We start from the raw sequence: 27,050 nt of genomic DNA on the forward strand, positions 1-27,050 counted from the left end.
TTTTTACGATTTTCCAGAGAAGTGACTGTACATCAAATCAGTATGTACCATGTGATTTAATTCCCCGCATACTAGGACGGATTGGGTACACAAGCGGGTCAGATGACCCACAATACCCTTTGTAGGATAACTCAAGAACCGAGAGAGTATCAACAATCATCAACATACATGAAATATCCCTTAGTTACAAGCTTATACAAAATTGGAAAAACACCACATTACCTCTAACCTCAGAAGCGGCCTTGTCTAAGATCATATGTCCCTGCAAAGTCAGATAGTATGCCGCAACGCCGTATCGACACGTACTTCTCCTACGTGGCGGTACCCGATACTCCATCGGGCACATCATTTTTAGATCTTCCATATCCGCTCCGCCGTTATATTTATATTCTGTCGGGATTGGTTCGCTTCTGTCCCATTGATTTCAACCGAGCGGAGATTGATGGTGGGAAATGCCGGCACATAGGATACGAAGAAAGCGGTTGCTTCTATAAAGTGCGGCGGTTCTTTGGCAGGTGGTTATTCTCAGCAGGTGACGACTTCATTACTAGATGCTCCTGTCCACCACTACCCATTTCGTTGCTCTATGTCTCGCGGACCATATCAGATGAGGTATCCTCCATTTTGTATTCGGAGAACAAGTTCACGATCAGCCGGAGCGGTTCCTGGGGCTTACGCCCATTACGGAGGCTCAGTAGACATGCAATTCAATCAGTACGATCGCTTACTATTATCCTGAACCACTGCTCATGCGTCTTTCAATATGGACGAACTACCTACCCGCTCATGTTTGCATGCCATCCCACTTGTCGGACTTATGGTCTCCACGATAAACCACTGGGCAGTGTGGCTCGACAGGACCGGACAGTCCTGCAGGAATGGCAGGTCATCCTTCAAATCCTGGCAAACAATATCAAACCTCGGTCACTTCGTCTAAGTTTTATTTGTGATACTAGGGACCTTCAAACTGCGAGAGGAATTGTTGAATCTCTGGGATGTCTCCCCTTGCTTCGTGACTGTTCAATTCGTCTCGGCCAGATCCCAGATTGGTCGAGTTCCGCTCTAGCCCGATCCATGAGCCTCCAGTTAACAGGCAAAACACCCCAGAATCTCGGCCACCCTACCACACTACACCTGCCTGATGAAGTATTGGAACATATACTGTCTTTTACCGAGCTTGTGGCTCCATTTCAACTGGAGTGGTGTCCTGTTCGGGGTTTATCCCCCTTTGACTGCTGCAAGACATGCACTGATTCCCTTTTGGGCTGCTGCTGCTCCTTCTACCATGCAGCCTACGCAACTGGGTGTACCTGTTGGAGATTGCCGCTTCCCCTTTTCCTAGTCAGTAAGAGGATGCATCGGATTGCCACTTCAATATTTTACTCCAAAAACACTTTTTTCATTGCTACCATTCACCGCAACTGTGTTATGTGGTCTCCAGAAAAACCACTTTCAGCCCCTACTATAACGACACAATTCTTTAACAGACTTCCGTCTAATGCGTTGCCACACCTCCGCTCTATCACTGTAGGCTTCCTAGACTTTTGGCCCCAATCTGCCTTCACCCACCTGGCCATAACAGATTGGAGACAAGGCATTGATATAATGGCCAAAAGCCTTGATCTCTCGAAATTTACCTTATCACTTCAGATTGACGTACCCAGATATCCAGAAGATGAGTGCCTCCAGGCATGTCGCTCAATAGTCCATTCCTTGATTCATCTGGGCAGGATCAAGAGGCTGTTTGTCTATCTCTCTGGTCAATCATCACGATATTATAAGACCAAAGGAAAACAATTTGAAACAATACTAGAGAAGACTGTTCTTGGGGATGACTATGATGCTGTTCTACATGGGAAATATGATGTAAATTTTCCATTATGGTATGATGGCTACAGCCGGGAAGGTCCAATCTTCCAAGCTGATGGGCGGAAAGTCTGGGATCCAAAAGAGCATGGCAACTCAGATTATGATTATGAGGACTATCTAAATTTTATGTAGCTCTAGTCCAAGTATTTTTGCCTAGCTAGAATTGTTTATAGTCTAGTACTAGAGGTTCCTTTGGGAGACGTTCCCCAGAATACCTATTTATGTGGCGATTTAATAGACAATCTACCAGCCATCCAGAGCTTAGTTTCCCAATGTTACCTCCTAAGGCAATGGGTACGTTTATCATTGGACTTATTTACGAGGCCTCCTAGAAGATTTCCCAGCAGATATACTGGCGACAGGTACATCTTGTCTTACTGGTCTTGGTGAAGAGGAATACTATTGGGATAACGTCAAGTTATATATAGTTGGTGGTTCATCGTATCGAACATGAGGTTCAATATTTTGGCATTTCTAGCTTAATGGCTCAGCCTAACTCCGTTTTACCTAATAATGGCCTGGGAGAGAGATGGTAAACAATGGGAATATATTGTTTGATAACTTTATCATCTAAGAATCTGAAGCTGCCAGCAAATATGGATTGAGAAGTCTGATGGCTTTACTAGAATGACTTGGAGCAAAACTTTGTTTATTACATTAGGCTTATCTGTGCATTAGACATTGTCGAAGAGATAGATCTAGCGATTCCAATACCTTCTTTCAACTACAGTAGCGTGGAAGTACTATCGACCATTGCATCATCTGCCGGGATGACCATAATATCACGAAATTTCATCACTGTAAAGCTGAGATGGACTAAAATGAGGAGTCTCATAGCTCAGAAAGATGGCATGTACTTCCTTCCTTCATTAATAATGTGAATGTGAGCAATCAGCGCCTTGTTGATACTTTCAATAAAGAAAAGAAATGTGCGTTCCAGCTTCATGAGAAGTGTACGAGCCATAATCTATGGGATAAAGAAGTTGCGCTAGGACATCAGATTAGGCGTGCGCTTCAACGACAGGGGTGCTTCTTACTGAATCAGTGTTCTAAGATAAGTTCTGGAAGAAGTATATCTTAGATCTTGGGGTAAATAGGCTACATGAATTATTTTCCTAGTAATCATCTATTGATGTAATCAAGTAGCTCAGCTATGTATATGAGTATACTTATACATGGATCTCTAATTATAATCGCTATACTGGTGATTCTGATGAGTTGGTCAGTACTTGGTATAGTGATTATAGCGATCAGCTAATTATCTCGACTAGACCTAAAATTAAATAGCCGACTATCGGCGCATTGATAACCCCAGGTAACAAGACCAACTATTACTTCTACGCAATTTGGTGATAGGCAAGGCGCTTCCCGTGCTCAGTGAGGCTGGGGAAGTGCGCAGGCATCAAGTCAGCCCTCCGGTCTCTAGGGTGCTTATCTTTGTCGGTGCCACCTTATGGATTTTGCCTTTTTTTGTCTGCCCTTAAGCGAGAATCCAAGACAAGGATTCATAGCACTGGTTTTCTGGATGTCAGCAAGCTCCAACTATGTATGTTACACTGATTATCTATTCTTGGGCATGGGATATCCAGGGAATCTTTCTACAGCACGGTTCATAGTAGTGCTAGTTAGTTAGTTCAGTAGACAAATAAAATGAGAAGAGAAGTAGTAGATACAGGGGGACAGGTAACCCAACGGGTATAACCAAGCCCTGGAGGCCTGTGCGTATTGAATGGTTACAGCAGCAGCACCCGTGCGCAGGATTGTTGGCCTCTGCCCAGATACCGCAAATGATAATCGAGGATTGGCTCTAAAGCTCCCGTTGACATGGGAGTTTATTCCATTGTACTAGATGATCACTGGAAGGGAGGGGTAGATACGACTTTCAAGCCGCAGTGCACCCGAATGACCAAGAGTCTAAAGGACCTGGTCTGTTGAGCGATTCTAACCTATTTCTGTGGTCCTTCCCCTCCCTCGATGTAGACCAGATAGTTTAGTTGGGAACTTCTGGGAAATGAACCAATCCTGGACCGGCGCTAACGCGGAGTCCCTGCGGCAGTTCCAGAAGTAGCTTAAGAACCTGCATTAGTATCTGTAGATTAAGACCAGGCAGAATCATATAACTGACTCCTGAAATTAAGCGCCCTACTAGATATGGGCGCCACAGCTAACCTAGTAGGTACAATCCTACCGCTTGTTCTTGCTTTCAAAACCCGTACCGCTCAATCTTGACCAGGGATACATAAAGACATTGTACTATTTGTACTTAACTTAGCTGAGACAAACTGAGTGAAGAAGCTAGTCTTGTAGCTCAAGCCTATAAGCCGGATTTTATTACAACCCTATACATGTAATAAATAGATTTATTGACTGTCTATCAAATCTTAGATCTGTATGTATCCCGTTATCTGCTAAAAAGGAGGGGGAAAAGGAGACCGCGGCGGTAGACAAAATTTTAATTGGCTAGTTATGCTAGGATAATTTATATAACGCCGATATCTTCCGTACTCTTTTCCTTCCCAACAGATTCGGAAAATCGTGATGTAAGCTCGTGCTCAGATGATTCCCGTCTCGGGTATCAAGGACCTAGATTGGAAGTATCTTGGTAGAAACAGCCAATGGCAGGATAAAGGAATCTAAGTGCACTGTTGGAGCTAGGCACAGCGTCATTGGTCTCCTGGAGGCGAGGTCTGGACCGTTTGGTACTTTTATCAGAGAACCGAATCGAATCAAGACATTGACCAACGAAGGACCCGCCAGAGCCGTGCGTTGGTGACCCTAATTAATGACGTCTCAGTGCATATCTATATACTCTCTCTAGAAAGAGTCGTGTTTCTACGGAGGTTTGAGGCTTTGCTTCTGCTATCCCCGCTTCATAGCATTATATCCAATGCCATTTGTAGTCCGGTGCACGAAATGATGTTGTATTGCGAATACTTACTTGACCTTCTAAAATAATATGTACGCTAGATTACTCTTTTTCTAAATCATATCTCTAGCTTCTAACCTTTACGTTAAAAACTATTCTGCCTGGATATTCAATACCCCGAGTTTCAGATCCTAAATCAAATACCAGCAGAGGTCATAATCGGAACGGAAGACTAGGCTGATAGATTGTGTCATTGCAGCACCCCCGCGAGATATCATCAAGAGAGAGAGAGCACCACAGAATATCCAAACATACCACTGGCTTTAATTATGAAACGAGGAAGCCTGAACAATATATGATAGTCGACAAGACATCAAATAGGAGTTCATAGTTACATTATATTGTATGACACTAGAGTGGTCATCGTCGTCCTCTAAAAATAATAGATACTCCGGTTTGCTACAAACCATTCCATTTCTGAATCCGTGTAGCAGAAAGCAATGTTAGCGCATGGTAAGAAAGGAACAAATCACGTATCGAAATGCTAGGGTGGTTTCTATGGCAGGGGCTACATGTATACATGTAGTAGATGGATATATGATATTACACGGTGATCACCCTCTCGAGACTAGAATGACGGTGTACTATTGTGTATAATATTCAGAATATTCATACACATTTTACTTAATCTCATAACTCTGGGGTTCTATGTTACACGCTCAGACCCCTTTTACTGCTGGGAAGAGCGATCAATGGAATTTAAAGTGCCTGCCAAGCATAGAATAAAGCACGTTAATGCATATCAGTTCACACTAGGCGGTTGTTTGTATATAGTAGATTGTTTAGTTCCCCAAACCTATCAGATCTTGCGCGCCCCACAGCACGTTTTGCTCCTTCCCCCCACGCTTGAAACTTTGGTTAGATAGCACCAATAATACTATATTGATCGGCCGTCACACGGTGCATCGTGTGCTCAGGCTGGATATATTATTTTTAAGGTTTGTGGCTGTGGTAAGTGTTGGTAAGGATAACAGGCAGGGATATTTGCGGATACTAGTAAATGGGATTGTTGGCCTCAAGCCGCGCCTATTCTTAGCTTGGTATTGGCACCAGACCACCAATTCCGCGGGAGGTACCTAGCTGCGGACCGATGTCATGGCGCCCTGCTCAACCCCATCTTTTCCACATGTCTCCAGCGAGCCAACACCTGGAAAAGCTCCGGCAATGCAATGTCACCAATATCATTGGAGCGCACCGCTAACTTATGTTGGTGATTGAAACGATGTCTGCCATACACTAGTCCGTCAGGGTTCTTCTTCAGTCGGATCGTGGAAGTAGATAGAATAGAAAGTACCGGTTTAGTAAGGGGAGATTGGAATATAAATTCTGTCCTAACGACTACTAGGCATTGAGGATACTCCTGACAAGCCCAATTTTACAAATTCATCTCCTTCTACCCCAGAACCTCCAACAGAGCCTCCAAGATTAGCTATATTCCATATCCTCCTCATATAAATACTCGCTTATATGCCCAAGTCAAATCGACCACCCTATCGGTTGGATAAACTGGCAGCTTTCGGCCAGGAGCACCAGCAGCCATGTGGGTCAAGAAAACGATCGAAAGATGATGACAACCTAAGTGGCACTACTATGAACGATCATCCAAACTGCACCGCAGAGAGCTCAGTGATCTGCCTTCATAGTCCATCCGTGGAAGCCAGCTCGACCGGATCTAGCCCGATACCCGCTGGCCTCGGTATCTCGTGGGGCTCCAATACTGCAGCCAGTTCTTCAGCTCCAGATATACAGTTGTCTGAGACAGCCAAGGACTATCCCGCTCCATTAGTACCTTCATCACTCCGCCGCGCAGTCAGTCCGTGCAAGTCCAAAACATCCGCTGGCGCATTGGCCTACAATGAAATTCCGCCTCGGCAAGATATCAACAAGCCTCTTCCACCCGCGCCACCCCTCGCACCCTCTCGGGCTCGTGGAGGCAAGCAGCGAGCGTTACCTCTTAAGCCACTTCCTTATCACCTAGCAGTGCTTGACAAAGCGTTCGAGCGGGCTGGTCTCATGCACAATATGTCGCCACCCGCACCGGAGCACCCAGATGATCCTCAAAGGCACACAGCAGTGCCCGGTGCGATCGGGCAGGATCGTCTATCACTGAAAGCAGGTGACCGGGCTGCTAGGCCGCATCAGCCTTGGCGAGCTATCGGATGGTTGGCGCGCCAGAAAACAGATACGGCTCAATCGACAAGCCGTGCTGACACGGAGCGTACAAGAGTATCGAAGCCAAACAGATCAACGAATGAATTGGTTTCCCGTCCTAGGACCCTTGGTCGGCTGTTACAGCGCCTCCATCTACCATGGCAATCACACCGGGAATCGTCGCGCCCTGACTCTGATTCCACTCAATCAAACTCCCCCTCTAGAAAATCAATTGAAGAGATTTCCACATGTCAGTCCCTATCGCAACCCGCGCCCAATACGAGCACGCTGCCTGGGGCTCGGCCAAGTCGGACTCATTGTAGGCCTGTCGACCGCATGAGGCGTGTTCTTTCCGCCTTGATGGAGGAGCGGATCTCTGTCCACCTCACCAGCTCTGCGGAGGTCGATCAGGAGCGACATATCCACAGTCTCCTCCAAGATGCACAGCGGTTGCTACTGGATGGCCTTCATCAGGTGTCCCGCCAAGATGGGGCAGGAACTGTCCCACCCACTCCTGCAACCTACATTCAACCGCCCCCTAACATAAATGCGTCCATCCCCTCAGCTCCGGTCTTCCCACCACCGCGGCGTAGCATTCATGAGCTTGATGGCCGGTCATTGATACCGCGAGTGTCATCAGCACCCGATCAATCAATTATGCTGCGGATCCTATGGGAGGTCAACTGCCTGGAGGACCTTTTCTCCATGGCCTTGGTTAACCGAGAGGCGTACCAGGTCTTCAAAGAGAATGAGCTCCAGCTGATGCAAGCAACGCTTTGGAAGGTTTCTCCTCCAGCATGGGAGCTTCTGCAGGTGAGTGAGCCACACTGGGACAGGGGGCTACTCGCGAGTAGTAGGTCTGCAGCAGCAAGCTTCTATCTTCGACACTATGCCCGGAACCTGTACAACCTGACCCGCATCAAATTTCTCATACTGGACCACTGTCAGACCGTATTACGCCCAGATACAATCTCGGAGCTCCGAGACCCCTATAGCAGGCTGGGCACGGTAGATGCAGCTGTTTACCGCGTCTGGACATTCTGTCAGCTGTTCGGGTGTCAGAAGGGCCGGGAGTGGGATATCGATGGTCAGATCCGATGGCTCCGAGGGGATACTGTCGGCGCGGACCTTCCCTCAATATGTAATACCAGCCCTGATGCTAACGATGTCAACAACGTGCTCTTTATCCCGCCTGAGGGATTTGCACAAGGAAACCAGGGCCCTTTATCACAATCACAGCTCCGTGACATGATGGAAATTTGGACCGCCATGGCTGCTTTACTGGACTTCTTGCGGGATGAGACCAGCCGTGCACGCTCGGTGGGTGTTTTTGACAATGCTCCTGTCACCGCTGGGGACATCCAGCAGGAGCGTTTAATGCTGAGTGAGTTCCCTCTTTCCGCATACGTTTCCTAACAACTGCGTGAAACCCAATGTATAGTCTGCTTATAAACTTTATTAGGAACATGGCTTCGCTTTATAATTACACTCGGACCGATTGCTGTTCTAGAGCTAGCACCATCTGGTCCCTACTCCGACCCTGAAACAGCCTTCCGGCGGGCGAGCTCCCAGGGCTGGACGGACTGGGTGCCACCCACTCCTGGATCTCATTCCAGTGGCTTCCTGACTGGGGCGATCCAGACCCTATTAGAGACGAGCACTTGTCCGCCGGAGATCGAAGCAGATACAGCAACAGCAACAGCCGCAGATTAGCAGAAATCATTAGGCTTATGTTCCTATTATTTTCTTCCTTCCTCTATTTTTGTTTGTTTGTTTCTTTTCTTTTTGTATTTTCTGTTCCTCTCTGTTCCTCTCTGTTCCTCTCTGTCCCTCTCTGTTCCTCTCTGTTCCTCTGTGTTCTTTTCTATTTCTCTCTATTTCTCTCTATCTCTCTCTATTTCTTTTGGTTTCTTTCTGTTCCTTTCTGCCCCTCCCTTTCCTCCTCTTTCCTCTTTTCTCTCCTCCTCCTTTTTGACTTATGTTGCGTTAGTCAATCGAAATAGTTGATTTGAAGTTGTAGCTACCTAGGCAGGTGCTCCGGGTTCTCGGCTTCAAATCATCTGCTTCCCGATGTCCTAGATATGAAGCTCTACGCAAATTAATACCACCCATGCAACGGATACTGTTGTGAGAACTTTTAGCCTTTTTCCAATATGCCTATACAGAATTTTGAGGGCTATTTGATTAAATCTGAAGCTACTCTGGCAGACGGACCTGTGCCGCGAATATTTAGATGATGCCTCTGCAACAACAACAGCCTGTGCATAATCTTCTTCCAGGCCACTTTCTCTATAGAAGTGGACGAATTAATACATCTTAATAGTTAAAGGCTTGTTGTAAATGCTAAAGAGAATAGAATTAGTTACATCCTTGGCTTCAGAAAGTAAAATAGTGAACAGTTAGACTACAGATAAAGCAGAACAAGGATTTCGGTCATATAGAAAACGTGTTGATTTGATATATTGAGTACTTGATTCAGTGTCTCCTCACGGGCAGCTTAGAGATATGTCTATGATCTCACAACATTGGATAAGTAAAAGATAACTCTAGCAACGATGTCAGCTGCAGCCCGATGGAATAGAAAGCTCTAGGTATCCCGCTAATCTAAATGGCACAGCTCCGAGAATGCTAACATTCGCAAGATAACCACATCTAGTCATATGAACACCGATCCGTTTCATGACGCCTTGTATTCTCCTATAGAGATAAAGAAGGGGGTAGGCTAAGAAAGAGTGGTTTCGGGATACCTACGTGTCTAAGAATAGATTAAGAATGTGTCTTGTGATATCATAAACCGTTTCCACGCTGTTCGTCTCATAAAGTACTTTTTTCCAGGGGCCGTGCCCTTGCGTTTAGCCGGATGATTGAATGAACTATGTGTCCGTGTTGGTGCAGGCTCCAGGCAGCAATGCCAATAGAGAAATCAAATTTGACAAGGAAAACTTACTACGCGGACTAGGTCGCTGTTCCGTAGCATCATTAGACGAACTCTACCTGCAGAGGCAGATTATTACCGCTGCACTGTGTACTTGCCGTTTTGGCTCTCGCACGGTCGTGCGTAATTGATAATAGCAGGGTCATCAATCTCGGAATGAAAAATGGCGCATGTTAATTGTTGCATATAATCATTCTGTTCCTATTTGTAGACTCAACAAGGTTTGGACTACTTCATGTCCATTGCCTCACATAGTATGTACTTCATGGTTGCTTCCATCCAATGGACGCTCATGTTCATTATGTTTGTTACCTCTAAAGCATAACCTTGATTTGTTTGGATACTACGTCTATGGCCTAGAACCAACATTAATATGTCGATCATGTCATGCGTGCAGATGACAAGAGGGGAGCTGAAACGCGAGTGCCTTATCATCCTTCAATATCGAAGCTCTGTATCCCAATCACGGGTGACATTTTCCCTGATGTTGGTTAGATGACTAGGCTATCTCGCAGAACGGGTATCATGCGCCTCTCCAACCACCACCTAAGTAAAGACTCAATGGACAATGATGTCAGGCGCTAGGCGGGAAATCTAAGTTTGACCAAACCCAACATCTCTAGTAGAGATATTGAGGTCATAGCAGAGAAATATGGGAGCCTAGGGAGTTTCAAAGTCGCGAAGAGGACAGAAATGACGCCGGAAGGACAATGGAAGCGATAGGAGACAACAACTCATCTAGGTGATATAAACAGCCCATTTCTCCAACAGGGACCACTATTCAATTCAGTACATCTTATTCCTCGCTACACTAATCTGAAAGCTGTGTACTACATTCTTTCCATTGGTCTTTTTTTCCCATTCTGACTATATTTCCCACCGCTTGCGGCTTCATCTGACCTAACATCTTCATACGCCATGACCGGTAATTGTTTGCCCCGGGGTAGATAGAGGCTCAACACTAACATTATCGAGCACCAGGAACGAACTTTTTGGTGCTGCTTTATATGGCTATGTTAGCTTCTGCAGCCGTGATCAGTCCACTGGTTTCTAGTGCTCCGCCGCTTCCCGCCGCACCGGTACTGAAGCGTGCTGAATGGATACCTCTGGATGCGCCTATGCTACAGGGAAATGGCAGTTACGAGAAAGGCCTCTTGCCCTCTAGCAAGGGCGGGAAATGCGGATACTGGGATGTTGATGGTTACATCGCTCAATGTGACTGTATCATGACAGGTTAGTATCAGTCTGCGCTCTTTTATAAGGCTTGCACATCTTTATCTAATTGAGCCTTAGGCAGTAAGATGGCAGATAGCTACATCGAGCAGTATGCGTCTATTGCCTGTGATGCTTTCCTAAGCAGCCTCCCTGGGGCCAACGTGGTGAACAGTAAATGGCTGCGTTTTGCAGTTAAGAATCTCGTTGGTACCAATGGAAAGCCCAACGTGTTGAACTTCCGATGGAAGAAGGTTTCCAAGGGTGAGCTCACATTGACTAAAGAACTGTGCAATGATGCATACAAGATGTTGGCAAATACTATATGTGACAAAAAGGACGCAAAGGCGACTAGAGGGGGAACAATCAAATTTGCAGGCGACCAGGGCATTGAGATTGGCGTTGATCCAGACGAGATGAAGAACTTCAAAGAGAAGGACAAGAGGTACACGAATGTTGGGAAGTTCATTGATGCCGTGATTGGCTGACGAGGTAAGACCTGCCAAAGTGGTCTAGGTCAGGCCAATCTCTTCATGGATGTGTACTCTGACTAGTTATTTCCCTTTCATGATCTCTAAAAGGGCTTTTCATTTGCAATTTGCAGAGTTGTCATCTGTTGGGTGGTTGAGTACCTTTGAACCCTTACCTATATGCCCGATATATTTCCTTTGTTTTGATTTTGCCTTCTCGATGCGGTCTTGTCGCCCACTAGGCAGTATGCCAAGATGCCGTTGATATCTCTCTTGTTTCTTTTATTGCTTCCCTGTCAGTCATTACCGATATTCTTGGCTTCTGTTATATTCGCTCTTTGATGATTGTGACAAGCAATTTGATTAAATTGGCACTATCTGCACTGAGGGGGGACGGCCGCAGATGTGGAGTTGCGCAGTTCCTCTTCCCATGCAATTGTATGCCGCTTACATAGTTTTATCCATTCTTCCCTAAATAATTCTAGTAGAGTGCGGCAAGAAGCAGACATTAGGAGTTTTGTAGTACTCATCTCTGAAGACCGCCAGGGCACAGCATCACATCTTCTCATATGACTTTTCTAGTCCCTAATGAGTCATACACATATCCCTCGCTGCAATTACTTGCCCACTAATTGACTGACCTGGTGTGCTTTTGGGCGCGTATACCCGACGTGTGTGGCCCCTTCCTAACCGGCCAACCATTGCTGAATCTAATCATATTGGGCAAGCTATTCTACTGTTTCAGATGCATTCGGCCCAGGCTGAGTGGACTGTTTTGATACTCTTTGAATACTGTTGCAAAGTTACATTAAGCATGTCCGCCATATTGAGTAGCACGAGGGATCTATATACAGCATTTGACTTGACTTCTTGGACTATAAAACGTAGCATGACCTCACAATTCAAGCACAAGGGATAAGGTTATTTTCGCACTGTGTCAAGAAGGCCATTCACGCTAAGTTTATATCCGGCACGGACACAGAAATCCCATCTACAGTATCGAGCCGCTTCCTTCTCGACGTCAGCCTCATTCCTTCCCGTCGGCTACTACCATCCTATGTTCTCATGCTCTTCCATTCCATCGTCAGTGCCCCAATCCCCGTAGCACACGCGCACGCAACCCCAACATAGAACGCATCAATCACAGCCGAGTTATAACCAGGCAATATCAAAGCCAACTGCTCGTCACCAACAACCTCCCGCAAAGCTGTAGCACCCACCTTTACAACATCCCCGGCATCCACACCTGCAATGCTAGCCACATTCCGCGCGAGACAGTTCGCAAAGACATTATTCGCAGCCGAAATCCACAACGCACCACCAAAGTATTGCGCAAAGAAAATCAACGAGATACCAGTCGAGACATCCTCCGGGGAAAGAACCGTCTGCGCCGCGGCAGCGGGCTGCTGCATCCCGAACCCTAACCCTAACCCAAAGCAGACCTGATAACCAATCCACTTGCTGTGGCCGGTAGTCGTGGTAAAGGTGGTCATTAGACCGGACCCGACCGCCATTAGGATAGAAGCGATGATCATGAATGGATTATAGTATCCGGATCTGGTCACTCCTGCGCCGGCAACGATGCTGCCCACCACCAGGCCGATGATCATGGGGAGTGTCATTATACCTGATTTTATGGCGCTGGCGTCCTTGATTACTTGGAACCAGATTGGGAGGTAGTATAGTATTACCATCATTGCGCCGTTGAGCGTGAACATGTACCAGAAGCCGGAGAAGATGCTGCGTTGGAGGATGATCCGGGGTGGGACTGTTCCGTTGTCTTGTTTCCATGTTTGGATGCCGATGAAGGATAGGAGGAGAATTCCTGCGATGATGAGAAGGACTATTACTCGGCTGTTGTGCCAAGCGTAGGTGGTGCCGCCCCATTGGAGCGCAAGGAGGAGACAGATCATTCCGGGTAGGAATATCGCTGTGCCGAGGGGGTCAAGCTTTGCTAGACGTTCGCGTGTTGAAATATTGCTGTGCGGGGGTTCTGGAAGCTTTAGGACTAATGCGATGATGGCTACTGTGGCGGCCCCAATGGGCAGGTTGATGTAGAAACACCATCGCCATGAGACGTTCTCCGTGAAGGCGCCGCCCATTAGGGGGGCGATGACGGATGCAATTCCAAATACAGCGCCGATGATTCCGGTGTACATGGGTCGCTTGTGTAGTGGTGCGATGTAGACGATAATGACGACGCTGCCCGACATGAGTCCGGAGGCACCTATGCCGGCGATGGCTCGTCCTACGATGAAGGCCGTTGAGGACGGTGCGGCGCCGCAGATTACCGAGCCAACTTCAAAAAGAAGTATGGCACCCAGGAAGACCCATTTAGGGGAGTAGAATGTGTAGATCCGGCCGAAGACCAGCTGGAATGAGCAGCATGTGAGCAAGTAGGCACTGCCGTACCACCCGATGTCGTTGAGGGAGTGGAAGGTATCTGTGATGCGCGGAATGGCTGTGGAAATGATCGTTCGATCCTTTGATTGTTAGTATTGCTGATAATATGAAGAGAGGGATATTAGTGAACCCACTAGTGCTACTAGGAAGATCGCCAGGTATAACGCGATCGTGATCATGATTACCCTTGGCAATGGAGGGTATTCATGGAGATCCTGCTGGGGATGACTCTTGTTTTCGTCTAGTTGGTCTTCCTGCATATTCGCATCAAGGCCAACTGGAGAAGGTGTCTTTTCATGATCAATTGGCCGACTGTAGCTTGTTGTAGTCATCTTGAGAAGAGGTTTGTAGGTCTAGTTGAACGTACGTTCGAGTAATTGAGCATACAAAAAACTCTATGTAGAGAACACATGCAATAAACCTTAAAGAAGAGTACAGACATGTCATCAATAACCCAGTAATCACTCGCTTTATAGTTTTCATTGACGCCTAAACGTGTCCAGCAAAAGATGCCAAATCAGCCATCCCGGTACTTACAACGGGATCGATCTCGGGTAGTGAAGTATCTCGGGCCCGAAATTAGAGTAAGCTAACAAACCACCAATGATATGCCATGAAATATACATATAACCTGCTCGCTATTATTCGGGTACAGCTGGAGCCTACTGATATCACATAGCTCGGCTAAAGGTGTTCCTGACCCGAATTCTTCCCCGAGCTCAAAGATGAAGAGACCGTACTATCGCCTGAGCTAAGCTAGAGCCATACCATTAGTTGCGCTTCATTCCCTACCTACCTGCGCTACACTTATTTTAACTTCTCTTTGTACGAGACTTTTCACTCGTCTTCTTTCTTCGATTCTCTTTCTTTTTGAATGAAATCTTACATTGGTAACCGCTAAAGCCATCCTCGATTTGGCAAAAAAAAAAAAAAAAAAAAAAAAAAGCAGAAGCAATGGAGTGGCCTTTGCTCTCATCACAGAAACAGTTCCCAGAGCCTTGCCAGAAATGCTACGAGATTGCCACTTCACCAAGTCCAATTAAAACAAGACTGTCTTTTACAACCAGATACCCGGCACTCTAAATGCCGCATAGGAGTACCCCTTCTAGAGATTATGCTATATAGCTATATATTTTCCTTTCCTTATCTCTAAATATAACGTAATTGGTAAGCACCCTGCGCAGCTCTGTATTCTATATAAATCAGCCCTTTTTACTACTTGAATGTCTCAGCAACCACAGATTGTAAAGATATAACATTAAATATGCAATATAGTATACACTATATCAGCTTCATGATATTTTCTTTAAATTTTTCTTTTAACTTTACTGTATAAGTTGAGAATATCAAAAATACCGCTTTGATATTTAATACTGAGAAAAGTATTGCTTATATGAATTTCTCTGCTTTATACATTGAAGACAAGGTAGTATTATATATTAACCTCTAATGTTTATATCATTTTAACCAATGGTTGATGAGATATTCAAGTAGTAAAAAGGGCTGATTTGTATAGATTACAGAGCTGCGCAGGGTACTTGTGTGCGCAGGGTGCTTACAGATTACGTTATTTATTTATTAATTAATAATACAGTAAAATATGTTACTAATCGGATAGGAATGCTCTATATATATATAGCTCTGGTTTATAAGTTTCTGCTTAACTAGAACTTTGTGTGGTTTAATATTTCTTGTGCCTTGCAGAGATATTCCTCAAAATACCTCTTTGTGTAGCGATTTAGTAGCCAATCTACCAGCCATCCAGCGCTTCTTCCCCCAATGATACCTCTAAGACAAAGGGTACGTTGCGCATTGTACCTGTTTACAGAGCAGTCAAGCCAGAGAGCTTGATAAATAATATGTCACCGTTAGAACTTAGACCCTAGAGCAGGCTCCCGGGAACAAACATGACATGCATAAATTATAATATCGCCGGGAATAGGATAGCCACCTACCGTAGTATCTCAGAAAGACTCTGATGCGTGCTTGGTGATAATGAGATTTGCAGTGTCTGAAGATATTGCTCTCGACTCGGAGCCGATAAAGCTTCTGCAGTGAACATGGTTTCCAGGAAAGTGGAGAGAGTGTTATAACACGTCTCGAGTTGAGAATACCCAGGGATAAAGAAACATGCTCTCCAGCTAACGAATTCCACTAGCATAACTACTGGAGAATTACTGGGAAGTGTAGATTAGCCTTCCCGAGAAATATACACGTGATTATAATTGTTTTAGTAAATTTTTTAATTGGTTAGACCCACTATATCTCATTATAAGGAATTTTGTATGGGAGACTGAGAAGATTATTGAAAGTTCCCTATATCGAGGTTTTCTGCAATTTTGTATGGGAAACGATAGGAGACAGCCTAGTAGATTGCTTATATCGAGATATTGCTTATATCGAGATATTGCTTATATCGAGATATTGCTTGTATCGGAGTTGCTTATAAAGAGGTTTTACTGTAGTCTAATTTTCTTGGCTGGCACGCCGGGGGAAATTGAATTCGGGAATGCAAAGCCGATAGGGTTGATTCGAGCCACGATTTACCCCTCCATTCTTTCTACAATTTGGCGATTGCTCCTAATGCACGTTTCCCTCCAACCAAAGACTACTACCTGTCAACCGTACCGAGATATCGAGCAAATACTATCATCAGCATATCTGCAGCCTCAAAAAATTAATCTCCGCTACATCAGCCAGCCATAGGAAGGGGTGACCAATCGAGTGACTCCAACATCACAACCCTAGACTACTATAGGTAGTGCGCTGCGACGGGTCATATGCAATGCACGAACAACACACTGATCGACAATTCTTCCAATCTCGGAATTAGATATTAGTAGACAGGTTATAGACTACCATCGCTCAAGTGACCACAATGAAACCTCCAATGATTAATTTGCTTTGGGTAGGAATGAGGGAGAGATCGGCAAAGCTCGATGTCTCAGGCCTTTGCAGCGAATATCGGTGAGACCTCTATGTGGATTACTGCACAAGTCATCACGCAGTTGTGATGAATGCCGCCGATCTGTCATCGCACTGGCCCCAGACTGTCCAAAATAAAGCATTCCTATGGCTGCGATTTACGACATCTATGCATTGCTTTCTTCACACCGGAACTGCGGAATCTACTGATGCATATGATGACTCAATTCAGAGACCCTAGGATGGGAAACCACAAAAGCAAAAATAGGGAAAGACAGAAAGAGAACCCGAGGTGATTGATTTCCAATGTTAAAATGGTCTGTCCCCACGTATAAATACTGAGTAAGTCTCCTATCCAAAGGGGTCATACTACTGCATCGCCACGCTTGTAATCTTTCTTTCTCTGGTACACTTGCTTATTTTTTCACCCTCTTACAAACTCACTTACAATGGGTAATTGGAAAATACAACTGCCGGAATCGACCTCAAAGGATCATGTCTTGGGTACCATAAGCTCTGGCCTACCCAAGTATTATGCTGGAGAACCCAGGGTTAATTTGGGACATTTCAGCCCTTCCTTGCAAAACAGTCTGAAACGAGTGATTGAGCAAAGCTATCAAGCGGAAGCCGATGAAAAACCTTCAGCTGATGACATCAGTCGTGCTTACGACATTCTGTCTAAATACCTCGCCGCATACCTGATGGGCCAGTCGTCAGACGACAGTGTAACCCACTGGGTTGTGTCCCAGTTCCCTCGTCATCAAACCCAGCCATTGCAGTCGATTTTCCACAACAAGGTTAGTGCGGTATCTTCTATATATCAAACCGCATTCTTAGTTGTCTAGATTGGTTTTGCTAAGTCCGACCTCTCAGATACCTGTCGATGAAGCCATTGCAGCGCTCTTGAAAAACCACGATCAGTCGCAAACTCCCGAAGCTAGGTATCACGCCGAGAGTTTGAATAGGGCTCGCGGGTTGTTCGCTTCGTTGCTAGAGATTACAACAGTGGACAATATCAATATATTCGGCAATGCTTTACGGCAATCGAATTGGGGTCTACTCGAGATGACACATGTCAGTTACCATCTCAAGAAACTTAGACAAGCCGGCACTTTCGACGACGCATTAGTGTCAGGTTTTTATAAGGTGTTCAACGCGGACCGTACGTGGATGATACACGACTTCACAAAGTATTGGGGAAGGGTTGATATGGTCAAGTTCTCCCAAGAATATAAGAAACCTGATTTGGCATTGAATATCATCAAGGCAATGGGAGATGCAGGTGTTGTGCGTGATGGGCTCTACCGTGCCCTGTTTTGAGACTTCCAGATTGCTGGAAACCCCCGAGCGGTGTCACTGTTGTTTAACTAATCGTTGATTCTGTCCCGTTGGGCATATCCAACTGATGTTAGGCTTGCTTGAATACAAATTCTGTAGTTCAATCAAATTGGCACATTAATTATCCTGTTTCAAAGTAGAACTTCTCCCCCACTCCTGTGAGCGCGCCAAAGCCCTATACCTAATGGAAAGTGGCCAGTTGACGTGCGGCATCCTCCTTCGATAGTCCTTAGATCGTGGGCACAAAATGGTCCCATGTTATATTTGCATAAGTTTGAAGCAATTACTATAGCACTGGGATTTGCTGTGGCCGAATATGTCTTGCGACTGATGCTGTTGTTTCACCCGATCCTACAGAACTGATTGGGGAAGGCGAATGGGTTAGTTCCCTTTATCAATGTAAATTAAGATGTATCGAACATCATCTTTTGCTTTTTCCCGAGACGCTGGCTATGCTATGAATGATGGTGCTCTTACATCTCTATGAATATCCATCTGATGTGAGCATTGGATGTCATAAAGACCCCAAAGATAACCAAAACCCAAGAAGCTCTGTGTCATTCTAGAGCCCAGGCATAGACTTGTTCGACTTTCAATACAAATACTGAAGCATTTCGGTAATTTGTCATTACTCACATCCTCAGTATCTGGTAGAAGTTGCTAAGGTATTTAGTTGATTTTTGAGAGCCGAACCAAGGTGCCAATGCTGATTCTCATCCGTGATTCCTATAGACGTGAGACTTGGTAATGTTTGAGCGGGTGTATGATCAACTCGGATCAGTTCCAGGGCATGCATGGAAGGATCTTTAGAGGGATCGGGTTTTAGCCTGATTAGTTAGATAGGTATCGCCTTGGCATTTTGTTATTGAGTCCATCGACTGTTTCCATTCCTGAATTACTCCGTAGTATCTCCGGCCATGGATATTCTACATCGTACGTTAAAATCCCACAATTCTGGACTATAGGATTAGGAACCCTCAAAGCGAGGCCGGAGATTAACAGATAGCTCGTTTGACAGTCGGTAAAATTTGTGCCTATCATTCCTCCACATGGCTGGACATTCTGCAGCGATTCTTCACTGACATCATGGTCTAGTTGGTCTTAATTTAGCCGGAGATATTAATGGACTAGGGCCAAGACACTACGGACCATCCGATCCTTCCACGTGCAGGAAACATGCCCTGAAGAATAGTAGTCTAAGGCCTTAGTATGGAATACTACTGCATTAGGCGCATGCTCGTCACCAACGGCAGTTCTGCTACGGTCGACATAGATTAAACCGTCGGAGTGCCCCTTTTCTTCTTCCGAACGACGATCCCCGACATGCAAGTACATAAGACCGACGATCACTCCTCTTTTTCTTCACTTGCGACCTGACACTTTTCCTTACACGCAAAAGGATAAGATAAATCAAAGAAAATAGGGAAGAAAATGCGCTCCATCGCGTATCTCGCCAGCGGTCTTCCGGTCGCTTTGGCAGCCACCTCCGGCCAATTCGATGTTCTCTCTTTCAACGTCGCGGGTCTTCCGGCTATCCTCAACGGCAACGAAGTGCCCGGCGATAAAACCAATAACTCCAAAGCAATTGGTGCTAAGTTCGCCGAATACGATTATGATGTGATCCATGTACAAGAGGACTTCAACTACCATGCCTACATATACGAAACCGACGACCATCCTTATCGCACCGCCACTTCCGGAGGTGCGGGTATCGGATCAGGGTTGAACACGCTTGCCAACTACCCCTGGGTGGACTTTGAGCGCGTCAAGTGGGAAACATGCTCTGACGCCTCGGGTTCTGATTGTTTGACTCCTAAGGGATTTACCACGATGCGCGTGCGCTTTGACGAGGGCGTCTACGTCGACTTTTACAATTTGCATACGGATGCCGGGTATGGACTTTCCAACTTCAAAAATTACATACCTCGATACTGATATGTCCTAGTTCTGAGACAGACGATGTCACAGCGCGCAGTGCCAATTTGCAGCAGGTGGCCGATTACATTGGGAACAATTCCGCAGGCAATGCGGTTCTGGTCTTTGGCGATACTAATGCGCGATACACTTCCTCTGGCGAGAATATTCGTGTGTTCGGGACCGAGCAGAACATGACGAACCCTTGGGTAGAGCTTATCCTGAATGGTGTCGAGCCTACGGAGGGGACCGATCCCTGGATGTGCGACAACCCGACGACGAACAACACCTGCGAGACGGTTGACAAGATCTTGTAAGTGGCATTCGGGTTAATGTGTAGTTGTGGTATAGCTAATATGTAATATAGTTATCGGGGAAGCCGTTCGATCGAGTTGAGTGCGACTTTCTGGAGCTACGTTGGAACCAAGTTCGAACTCGATGGACACATTCTCTCTGACCATAACCCTGTTACGTCTAATTTTACATGGACTTTGTCTGATTCAGTACGCCAGAGTGATCTTTTCGGTGGACCTCACGGGTATGTATTATCCTCGGTACCCGTAGATTGACTTTACACTAAGCCAAGTATCACAGAACCTGGTTCAACGATCTCTCATCCGTCCCCTCATCTTCAACAGGACAGAATAAACCAAGCAAGATCACCCTTCGGGGCGAAAACCGCGTGGACAGGGTCGGCTTGGCTTTGACTTCGGGCCAGAACTACACCCACGGAGGAACAGGCGGCACTGCATCTGAACTTACCTTGGCCGAAGACGAATACTGGACTCAGGCAAAGCTCTGCCAGGATAAATACGACGATCATACTCGCATCTTCTACCTGCTGGCGACGACTAGCGCTGGCAATACTGTCAGTACCGGGAAGACGACGAGCGACTGCAAGGAATTTACTGCGCCGGATTCGTGGCAGATTGTTGGGTTCTATGGACGGGATGGCGATGAGGTGGATGAGTTGGGTTTTATTTATGCGCCGCAGTGAGGGGGGGTGGTGCTATGGAGGGAATTATCATTCCTTGTATATAGTGTGCGATCTATTCTAAAGCTTGTGCGAGGTATATAGAAGAATCCTGAGTGAGTTCTTGGAGCGCCACTTCCATGACGCTTTTCAAGGACGAGTTCCATCCACAAACAAGGATACAAGATAACCTCAAATTACCGGGAGGATTTCAACGCCATCCTTTTAAAACGCAGGATAAATGTTGCTGTAATTGGGGATACCAGGTCATATTGAACAAGGGAATTGAGTTTGACAGTGATTGGTCTAAATTTTCATTTTTCTTTTGGATATTGTGGTCTGGGCTTGAGGATTGTCTTGAACGAGACGCACTGAGAGGCTTGGTTTCCAAGAATTCCGATTATATCGAAACCAATGTGCTTCTTATAGCGTCACTTTTCGGCGGTTTGAGACGTGACACTTATCGCCGAATGTTGCCAAACGCAAGAAAGCCTTCGCTTGCAAAGACTTGACGGAAGATACTTTTCAATAAAACACATAACCTCTGGTAAATTAAAGCTAGAGGCTCCCTTCAGTGCGCCTGTTTGGTGATTACCTCTTTGCTCTTGACACAGTTTGCTGGTTTGCATCGCATAAAAAATAAAGCTAGTTGCGAATAGTAAACCACTATGGAACGTTGCATATGTCTTTTGCGTTGTAAAATGCATTATTTCCATTGGGCACGTACAGCGCTAAGTGTTTCAGCTCTCTCCACAAATACATGGGACGTCATCAGACGCCATCTGATTTTATATAACACCACCTGAATGACCCTCACGGTACGGCCTTCAAGATAACGCCAGTGGTATTCCTCTGCTGACATTAAAAACCCGCAAAAAATGGAGGGAAATGCCCCTCGTGTTAGCCGATGCCAGTGACAGCGAGCACCCTATGTCCCACCAGGGAAAGTTCGACGATGAAATCTGATCATACAAGGTAGGTATTCAGCCAAAGGGAGCACCCAAATCACTAATCGAACTAGACGGAACAGATCCCTACCAGAAGCGCCCCAGCTCCCTTTCGAAGGTATTTCAATGAATGGCATACTTTACCTCACCGGACTAGCAACATTGCATCTAATTCAGGAAAGGTCTCAAAGGGTTCAGCCTAAGCCTCTGGAAGAAGTGGACAAAGTGATGAAAGACTTCTTTGGCGAGGGTCCTGATGCCGCGTCTGTTAAACTCGAGAGCCTTCGAAAATCTGTGTTGAGAGGAGAAACACATATTCTGTGGGGTGATCTAGCTCCTTTTTCCATGCGACCACTTATTGCCAGCATAACACTGTGGTATTCTTGCAAGCTTGATGCCTCCCTTGTCCTTCTACTCGCCTCGTCTCCAGAGCCAGACTCTATGTTTGAGGCACTCAAGTTCCTATCTAAATCTATAGGCGGGCTTCCTACTATGGCAGACATTCTCAAAACCCCATCAACCGACCTCCCGAAACGGTTCGCGCAAGCAATAAAAAGCAGCGATTGATGGGAAGATCGGCAAAGTGACAATGCTAGGGGTTAATCTTGTTGATGTGGAGATGCTTGAGCGTGCGGGAAAGATGAGCCGCGATATGAACTATCCATCGTTTGCCCATTCCTTTGTCATAGCTATAGCGAGAGAAGGCTTCCGTATCTACCAATCATGGGGAGAGCATGGATATCACCTGGATCAGTAATTGATGAGAAGGGGTTCTAGACTCCGGCCTTGGGAGGATGTAAAGACTTTTCTTAAGAACTTTCAGAAGCTTTGTCGCTTTCAGGTGTGTGGTTTATTTTGCTGGTAGCTTCTCTGGAAGGAGTCTGACAATGTATAGGACAATTGGACCGACGAATTAAATATTACCTATAAACAGTGTTTTAGAGATGGATATCAAGTCGATATGTGGCCGAGGAAAGTTGCAGCCTCTAATTGTCCGGCCCTACCGACCTTGGGTGCGAATATTTGAGATCAATGATGTGAAGATGGAAAAAATCGAGAAGTTCATTTGATAAGGATGGTATTGAAGAAATGAGTTGCACCCCTGGAATGAGGGGTGTCTCTTTGGAAAACGCGAAAGAGAAGGTCGTGTTATGTTATTTTCCAGCGCATTAAAAGTTAGAATGAAGATTAATCTTCGAAATATGTCCTGTCAAAATTGTCAGCACCGTGGAAGCGTGACTCCTCAGTGAAAGGCGACCCTCCTACCAGCATCCCACACTACATCCATGTCTCCCTACCTCGCGGCGTTGTCGCTCTCGTCCTAACTTCATGTTCTTCTTCGCTAGTTCAGGATACCCCCTCACTCCTGTACATCTAGCTGTTGGCTCTGAGTTCGTAGCCGTGTAGTTGCTGTTATCAGCTCCGCCTGCACGAACAAAGAAGAACGAAAGATGAGGAACGAGAGTAGGACGAGGAAGAGAAAAAGGGGACGGAGAAAGCGAAGTAAATCGTATCCAAATATCTGTTCCATTAGATAGAGATGTTAGAATAATGTGAATGGCATAGCTCAAAAGATATGTGGCTTGCCTATAACGCAGCAATGGGCTATATCGTATAGGTAGCACCTTGCTTGGATTCTCAATGCTAAGAAAATTGACCAAAATTTGGAAAACGCTGACAAAATCATACGTTTTAGCGAAATTGATGGCATGAAGTATTCAGTTGGGCATTACGGCCGAACAAGAAAAGGAGCTAGCATGTCTTGATTACTCGATAATGTAAATGATGCTATAAAGATATGCTACAGGTCCATTTTTATCCTCTCAATCCTGAACTCACAAGTGCCGGCTCAATATTGAGATTGCGTGACCGTTCGATACATCCCCTAATGTGGCAGAAGCCACACTGCCCTATAGATAGACCACTTAGGGCTCACTACGAGATAAAGATATCCATTAGTAAAACCCTTGGGGAGAGAATAAAACTTATCAATGCTGTGTCATTCGTGCCGCCGTGTTCCCTCTCAACTAGAAAGGCAATTTCGACATTCTTCTAAGCTTGTCCTATAATACGCCCAACGTACCACTCGAAGAAGTGACGAATGCTCGTTTCCTTTGCTGCGCAATCATTTCATTGTCTTCTATCTTACCTATATAGAGGCTAAAACTGGGCAATGGGGCAATAGCACCAGTTCAAATCAAATAATTCAAAGTTGAAATATGTTCTGTACTCACGAGCTTTATGTATGACCATATCCATATATCATTATGAATCCAACGATGGAGAGGACCATGTACGATAGCAATTGGCGACACCACCATGAAATCACACATAAGTCTTTAAGATATATCTCGTAATTGAGAGACGGGTTTGACAATTGGTAAACACTCACTGCGACTATGTAGGCGCCGTTTCCCTTGCTTATCACCGAAGACCCAGTCTGAGTTCAGTAATATGACCATCCAAATCTCCATAATCCCAGTACCAACTCAGAAGTTACTGATTGATGGCCGTAAACCAGTATTCTTTCCAAAGCTAAAGCGGAAGTCATCCGAGTGTCCCGCTCCCACTCAGGCAATGGACGAAACGGATTCAGATATAGAAATCAATGCTGACGATCAGTATCATCTCAATGCTCACCGACTCAAAGAGCGGCTGATTCATTGAAAGTCTCCAATGCCATTAATATGTCTGCGCTGTACTAGTAGGATCCAAGTACAAGCGCTTTTCCCGATCAGGGTCTCGACTGGACTTAAGTTAATATAAACTGGGGTGGCTCGGGATGGGAAAAAGTCGGTATTGGACCCATGAATATACTAGTCGAGATATTTATATCAATGAATATAATGTTGTTCTGTGCGTTTAGTGACTGTGGTTTCTGTTAATGTCGATTATTGATTTCAAAGCAGTGCTATTTAGTTTCTAGCGTACCCAAAAAGTCTCCACTCGTTATATCCGTGGTCTAAATACATCGTGTTATTATTAGCTGCCTGGAACAGTATCAGTTTGAAATGATTATCAGATCTCAGACCATGTACGTCACAATAGAGTTGGATAGTCAGGGCTCGGGAGCCAGGGTCCCGAACCTGAATTGCGTAAGCCACGAGTTTTGCTGTCTGCATGCAGAAAACATATGACAGATGCAAAGCGAACCAATCCTCTACCTTCACTTCATATTGCTGGTTCCTCATTCTCAATTATCAAAGAGTGGTGGCGTAGCGGAAGGTGTATTCCGGAAACTCCGTTAAAGTTTACTTAGGGTTACGTGTAGCAGTCTGAAACTCGGAGAAGATCCCGTGTCCAGTAGAGAGGGAAGGAAATTTCTCCGTCGAAAATAGGGCAAGCCACCAGAAGGTTAAGAGCCAACTGTTTGGTCCCTTCATTTATCGTAAGCGGCTCTTCAGATACACGAGCTCCACAGGACCCACTGTTTTAAGCTCATTTTTACCCCTTTTATACATTCCACAGCCAACACTGGCCATGTTCCACGTTTCCAGAACCGCAGCGCACATTCTGACCATTACCATTGAAGAAGAGTCTCTGGGTGTTTCGGATTTTAACTTTTTTTTACCGTTTTGGTTCCTTAAACGCTGGAGAGCTTCGCATGGACCCTGTTTAAAACTTCCTGTTCTCTTAGAGATCAGATCATCTGAAATGGACCCAATGGGTACCAGAAGATCATTACCTATTCATCCACGGAGTTTTATAGCCCTTTATTGTCTATATAACTATTGAATCCCGAATGACAAGCTATATAAGCCATGGGGTGGCCCATGGATAGCTCCTCATACCAAACACAACTCTGCCAACTACCAACTCCACACATTCATTCCAACCGTTTACTCTTTCGCTCCTTCTATCCAACCAAGTATTCACAATGAAGCTTTCCCTGAACCTTCTGCTCCTTCCCATGGCTCTCGGTGCCGCCATTGGCATCCGTGATGAGGGCCGCCGCGGCAACTACTCTGTTCCAGGCCTGGGCGAGCGCAAGCAGGCCATCGTCAGCGCTGGTGGTAACACCATGGACCTGGCCATTGCCATGTTGGAGAAGTAGGTTCTATTCTGTGATCTTTTTGAATGAGACATCAAAAATTATACTGATCCGCAAACGTTAAAGCGACAATATGGACCCCAGCACCTACCCCTACGGTAAGACCATATCCAGCTGAATCGCTTCTCATAAGCCAGATAATCTAACAGGAAACAGGTGACGGCAAGACCGGTGATGCCACCAACTTCGGTATCTTCAAGCAGAATTGGATGATGCTGCGCACTTCCGCCACTGAGTTCCTCGGTCAGAAGACTGAGGATGTCAAGAATGGCGAGGTCCTGAAGTAAGACACTTTACTCCGTAATTCCCGCAACAGGATCTGACATATCTGCAGCACCAACCTCGAAAAGGATATCAAGGCCCGCCACGACGGCGAGAAGAAGTACGGTTTCGATGTCTGGTACGCTGGTCACCGCAACGGCGCGTCCGGCCTCGAAAACCCCAACACCCAGGATATCAACAGTATGTTTCCCGGAAAATGGCATTTATCGCTATGCTAACTGGATGGATAGACTACAAGAGCGCCGTCAAGTGGATCAAGTCTCAGATCGAGAGTGACAAGAAGTACCAGAGCGACGACACCCGTTTCTGGGTTGATGTCGTTGCCATCTAAACTGTTCATCGACATGGTGGCTGTTCGCTAGGGAGACAAGACATGTGGCGGTTGTGTATTCGGCAGACTTCATTCTTTTTCTATATTTAGACTCCGGGACTGGTTCCCTGTCGCTCCTTTAGATTACTTTCTCCAATAGACCTTGCATATTTACCTATTCTTCAATAATTTGTCTGTCTGGAGATTAGTCAAATGGCTCCAGATGTATCGATCGGGCGCTAAACTACTTCGGGAGCCCGACATACACTAATAATTCTCGCGACTTAGCCGGGTTAGATAGACATTCAATGATTGCGAAATACTTTGAAAGCTTCATCTTAGAT

The 27,050-nt window shown here is 45.7% G+C and overlaps 6 protein-coding genes across 6 annotated transcripts; 5 read left to right on the forward strand and 1 right to left on the reverse strand.

The window, feature by feature from the left end:
• Positions 1–6,262: 6,262 nt before the first annotated feature.
• Positions 6,263–8,659, forward strand: AO090102000268 (uncharacterized protein; the record flags this gene model as incomplete). The annotated part of the gene is made up of 2 exons (XM_023236904.1): positions 6,263–8,330; positions 8,409–8,659. 2 exons carry the CDS (start codon positions 6,263–6,265, stop codon positions 8,657–8,659), a joined length of 2,319 nt encoding a protein of 772 aa, XP_023091743.1.
• Positions 8,660–10,799: 2,140 nt separating this feature from the next.
• Positions 10,800–11,581, forward strand: AO090102000266 (uncharacterized protein; the record flags this gene model as incomplete). Its single annotated transcript, XM_023236905.1, has 3 exons — positions 10,800–10,806; positions 10,911–11,114; positions 11,175–11,581. 3 exons carry the CDS (start codon positions 10,800–10,802, stop codon positions 11,579–11,581), a joined length of 618 nt encoding a protein of 205 aa, XP_023091742.1.
• A 1,037-nt stretch (positions 11,582–12,618) lies between these two features.
• On the reverse strand, positions 12,619–14,298 carry AO090102000265 (MDR family MFS transporter; the record flags this gene model as incomplete). Its single annotated transcript, XM_001822425.1, has 2 exons — positions 12,619–14,046; positions 14,101–14,298. The coding sequence occupies 2 exons, from the start codon at positions 14,296–14,298 to the stop codon at positions 12,619–12,621; spliced, it is 1,626 nt and encodes a 541-aa protein (XP_001822477.1).
• A 3,042-nt stretch (positions 14,299–17,340) lies between these two features.
• AO090102000264 (uncharacterized protein) lies at positions 17,341–18,592 on the forward strand (the record flags this gene model as incomplete). The annotated part of the gene is made up of 4 exons (XM_023236906.1): positions 17,341–17,688; positions 17,813–17,965; positions 18,083–18,178; positions 18,422–18,592. 4 exons carry the CDS (start codon positions 17,341–17,343, stop codon positions 18,590–18,592), a joined length of 768 nt encoding a protein of 255 aa, XP_023091741.1.
• Positions 18,593–19,660: 1,068 nt separating this feature from the next.
• AO090102000263 (endonuclease/exonuclease/phosphatase family protein) lies at positions 19,661–21,140 on the forward strand (the record flags this gene model as incomplete). Its single annotated transcript, XM_001822423.3, has 4 exons — positions 19,661–20,121; positions 20,175–20,456; positions 20,511–20,681; positions 20,738–21,140. 4 exons carry the CDS (start codon positions 19,661–19,663, stop codon positions 21,138–21,140), a joined length of 1,317 nt encoding a protein of 438 aa, XP_001822475.1.
• Positions 21,141–26,187: 5,047 nt separating this feature from the next.
• On the forward strand, positions 26,188–26,727 carry AO090102000262 (glycoside hydrolase family 134 protein; the record flags this gene model as incomplete). The annotated part of the gene is made up of 4 exons (XM_001822422.3): positions 26,188–26,212; positions 26,271–26,397; positions 26,449–26,576; positions 26,627–26,727. 4 exons carry the CDS (start codon positions 26,188–26,190, stop codon positions 26,725–26,727), a joined length of 381 nt encoding a protein of 126 aa, XP_001822474.3.
• Between the last annotated feature and the right edge of the window lie 323 nt (positions 26,728–27,050).

The sequence above is a fragment of the Aspergillus oryzae genome, chromosome 4 (assembly GCF_000184455.2).
Source record: "Aspergillus oryzae RIB40 DNA, chromosome 4".
In the NCBI taxonomy this organism is placed as follows: domain Eukaryota; kingdom Fungi; phylum Ascomycota; class Eurotiomycetes; order Eurotiales; family Aspergillaceae; genus Aspergillus; species Aspergillus oryzae.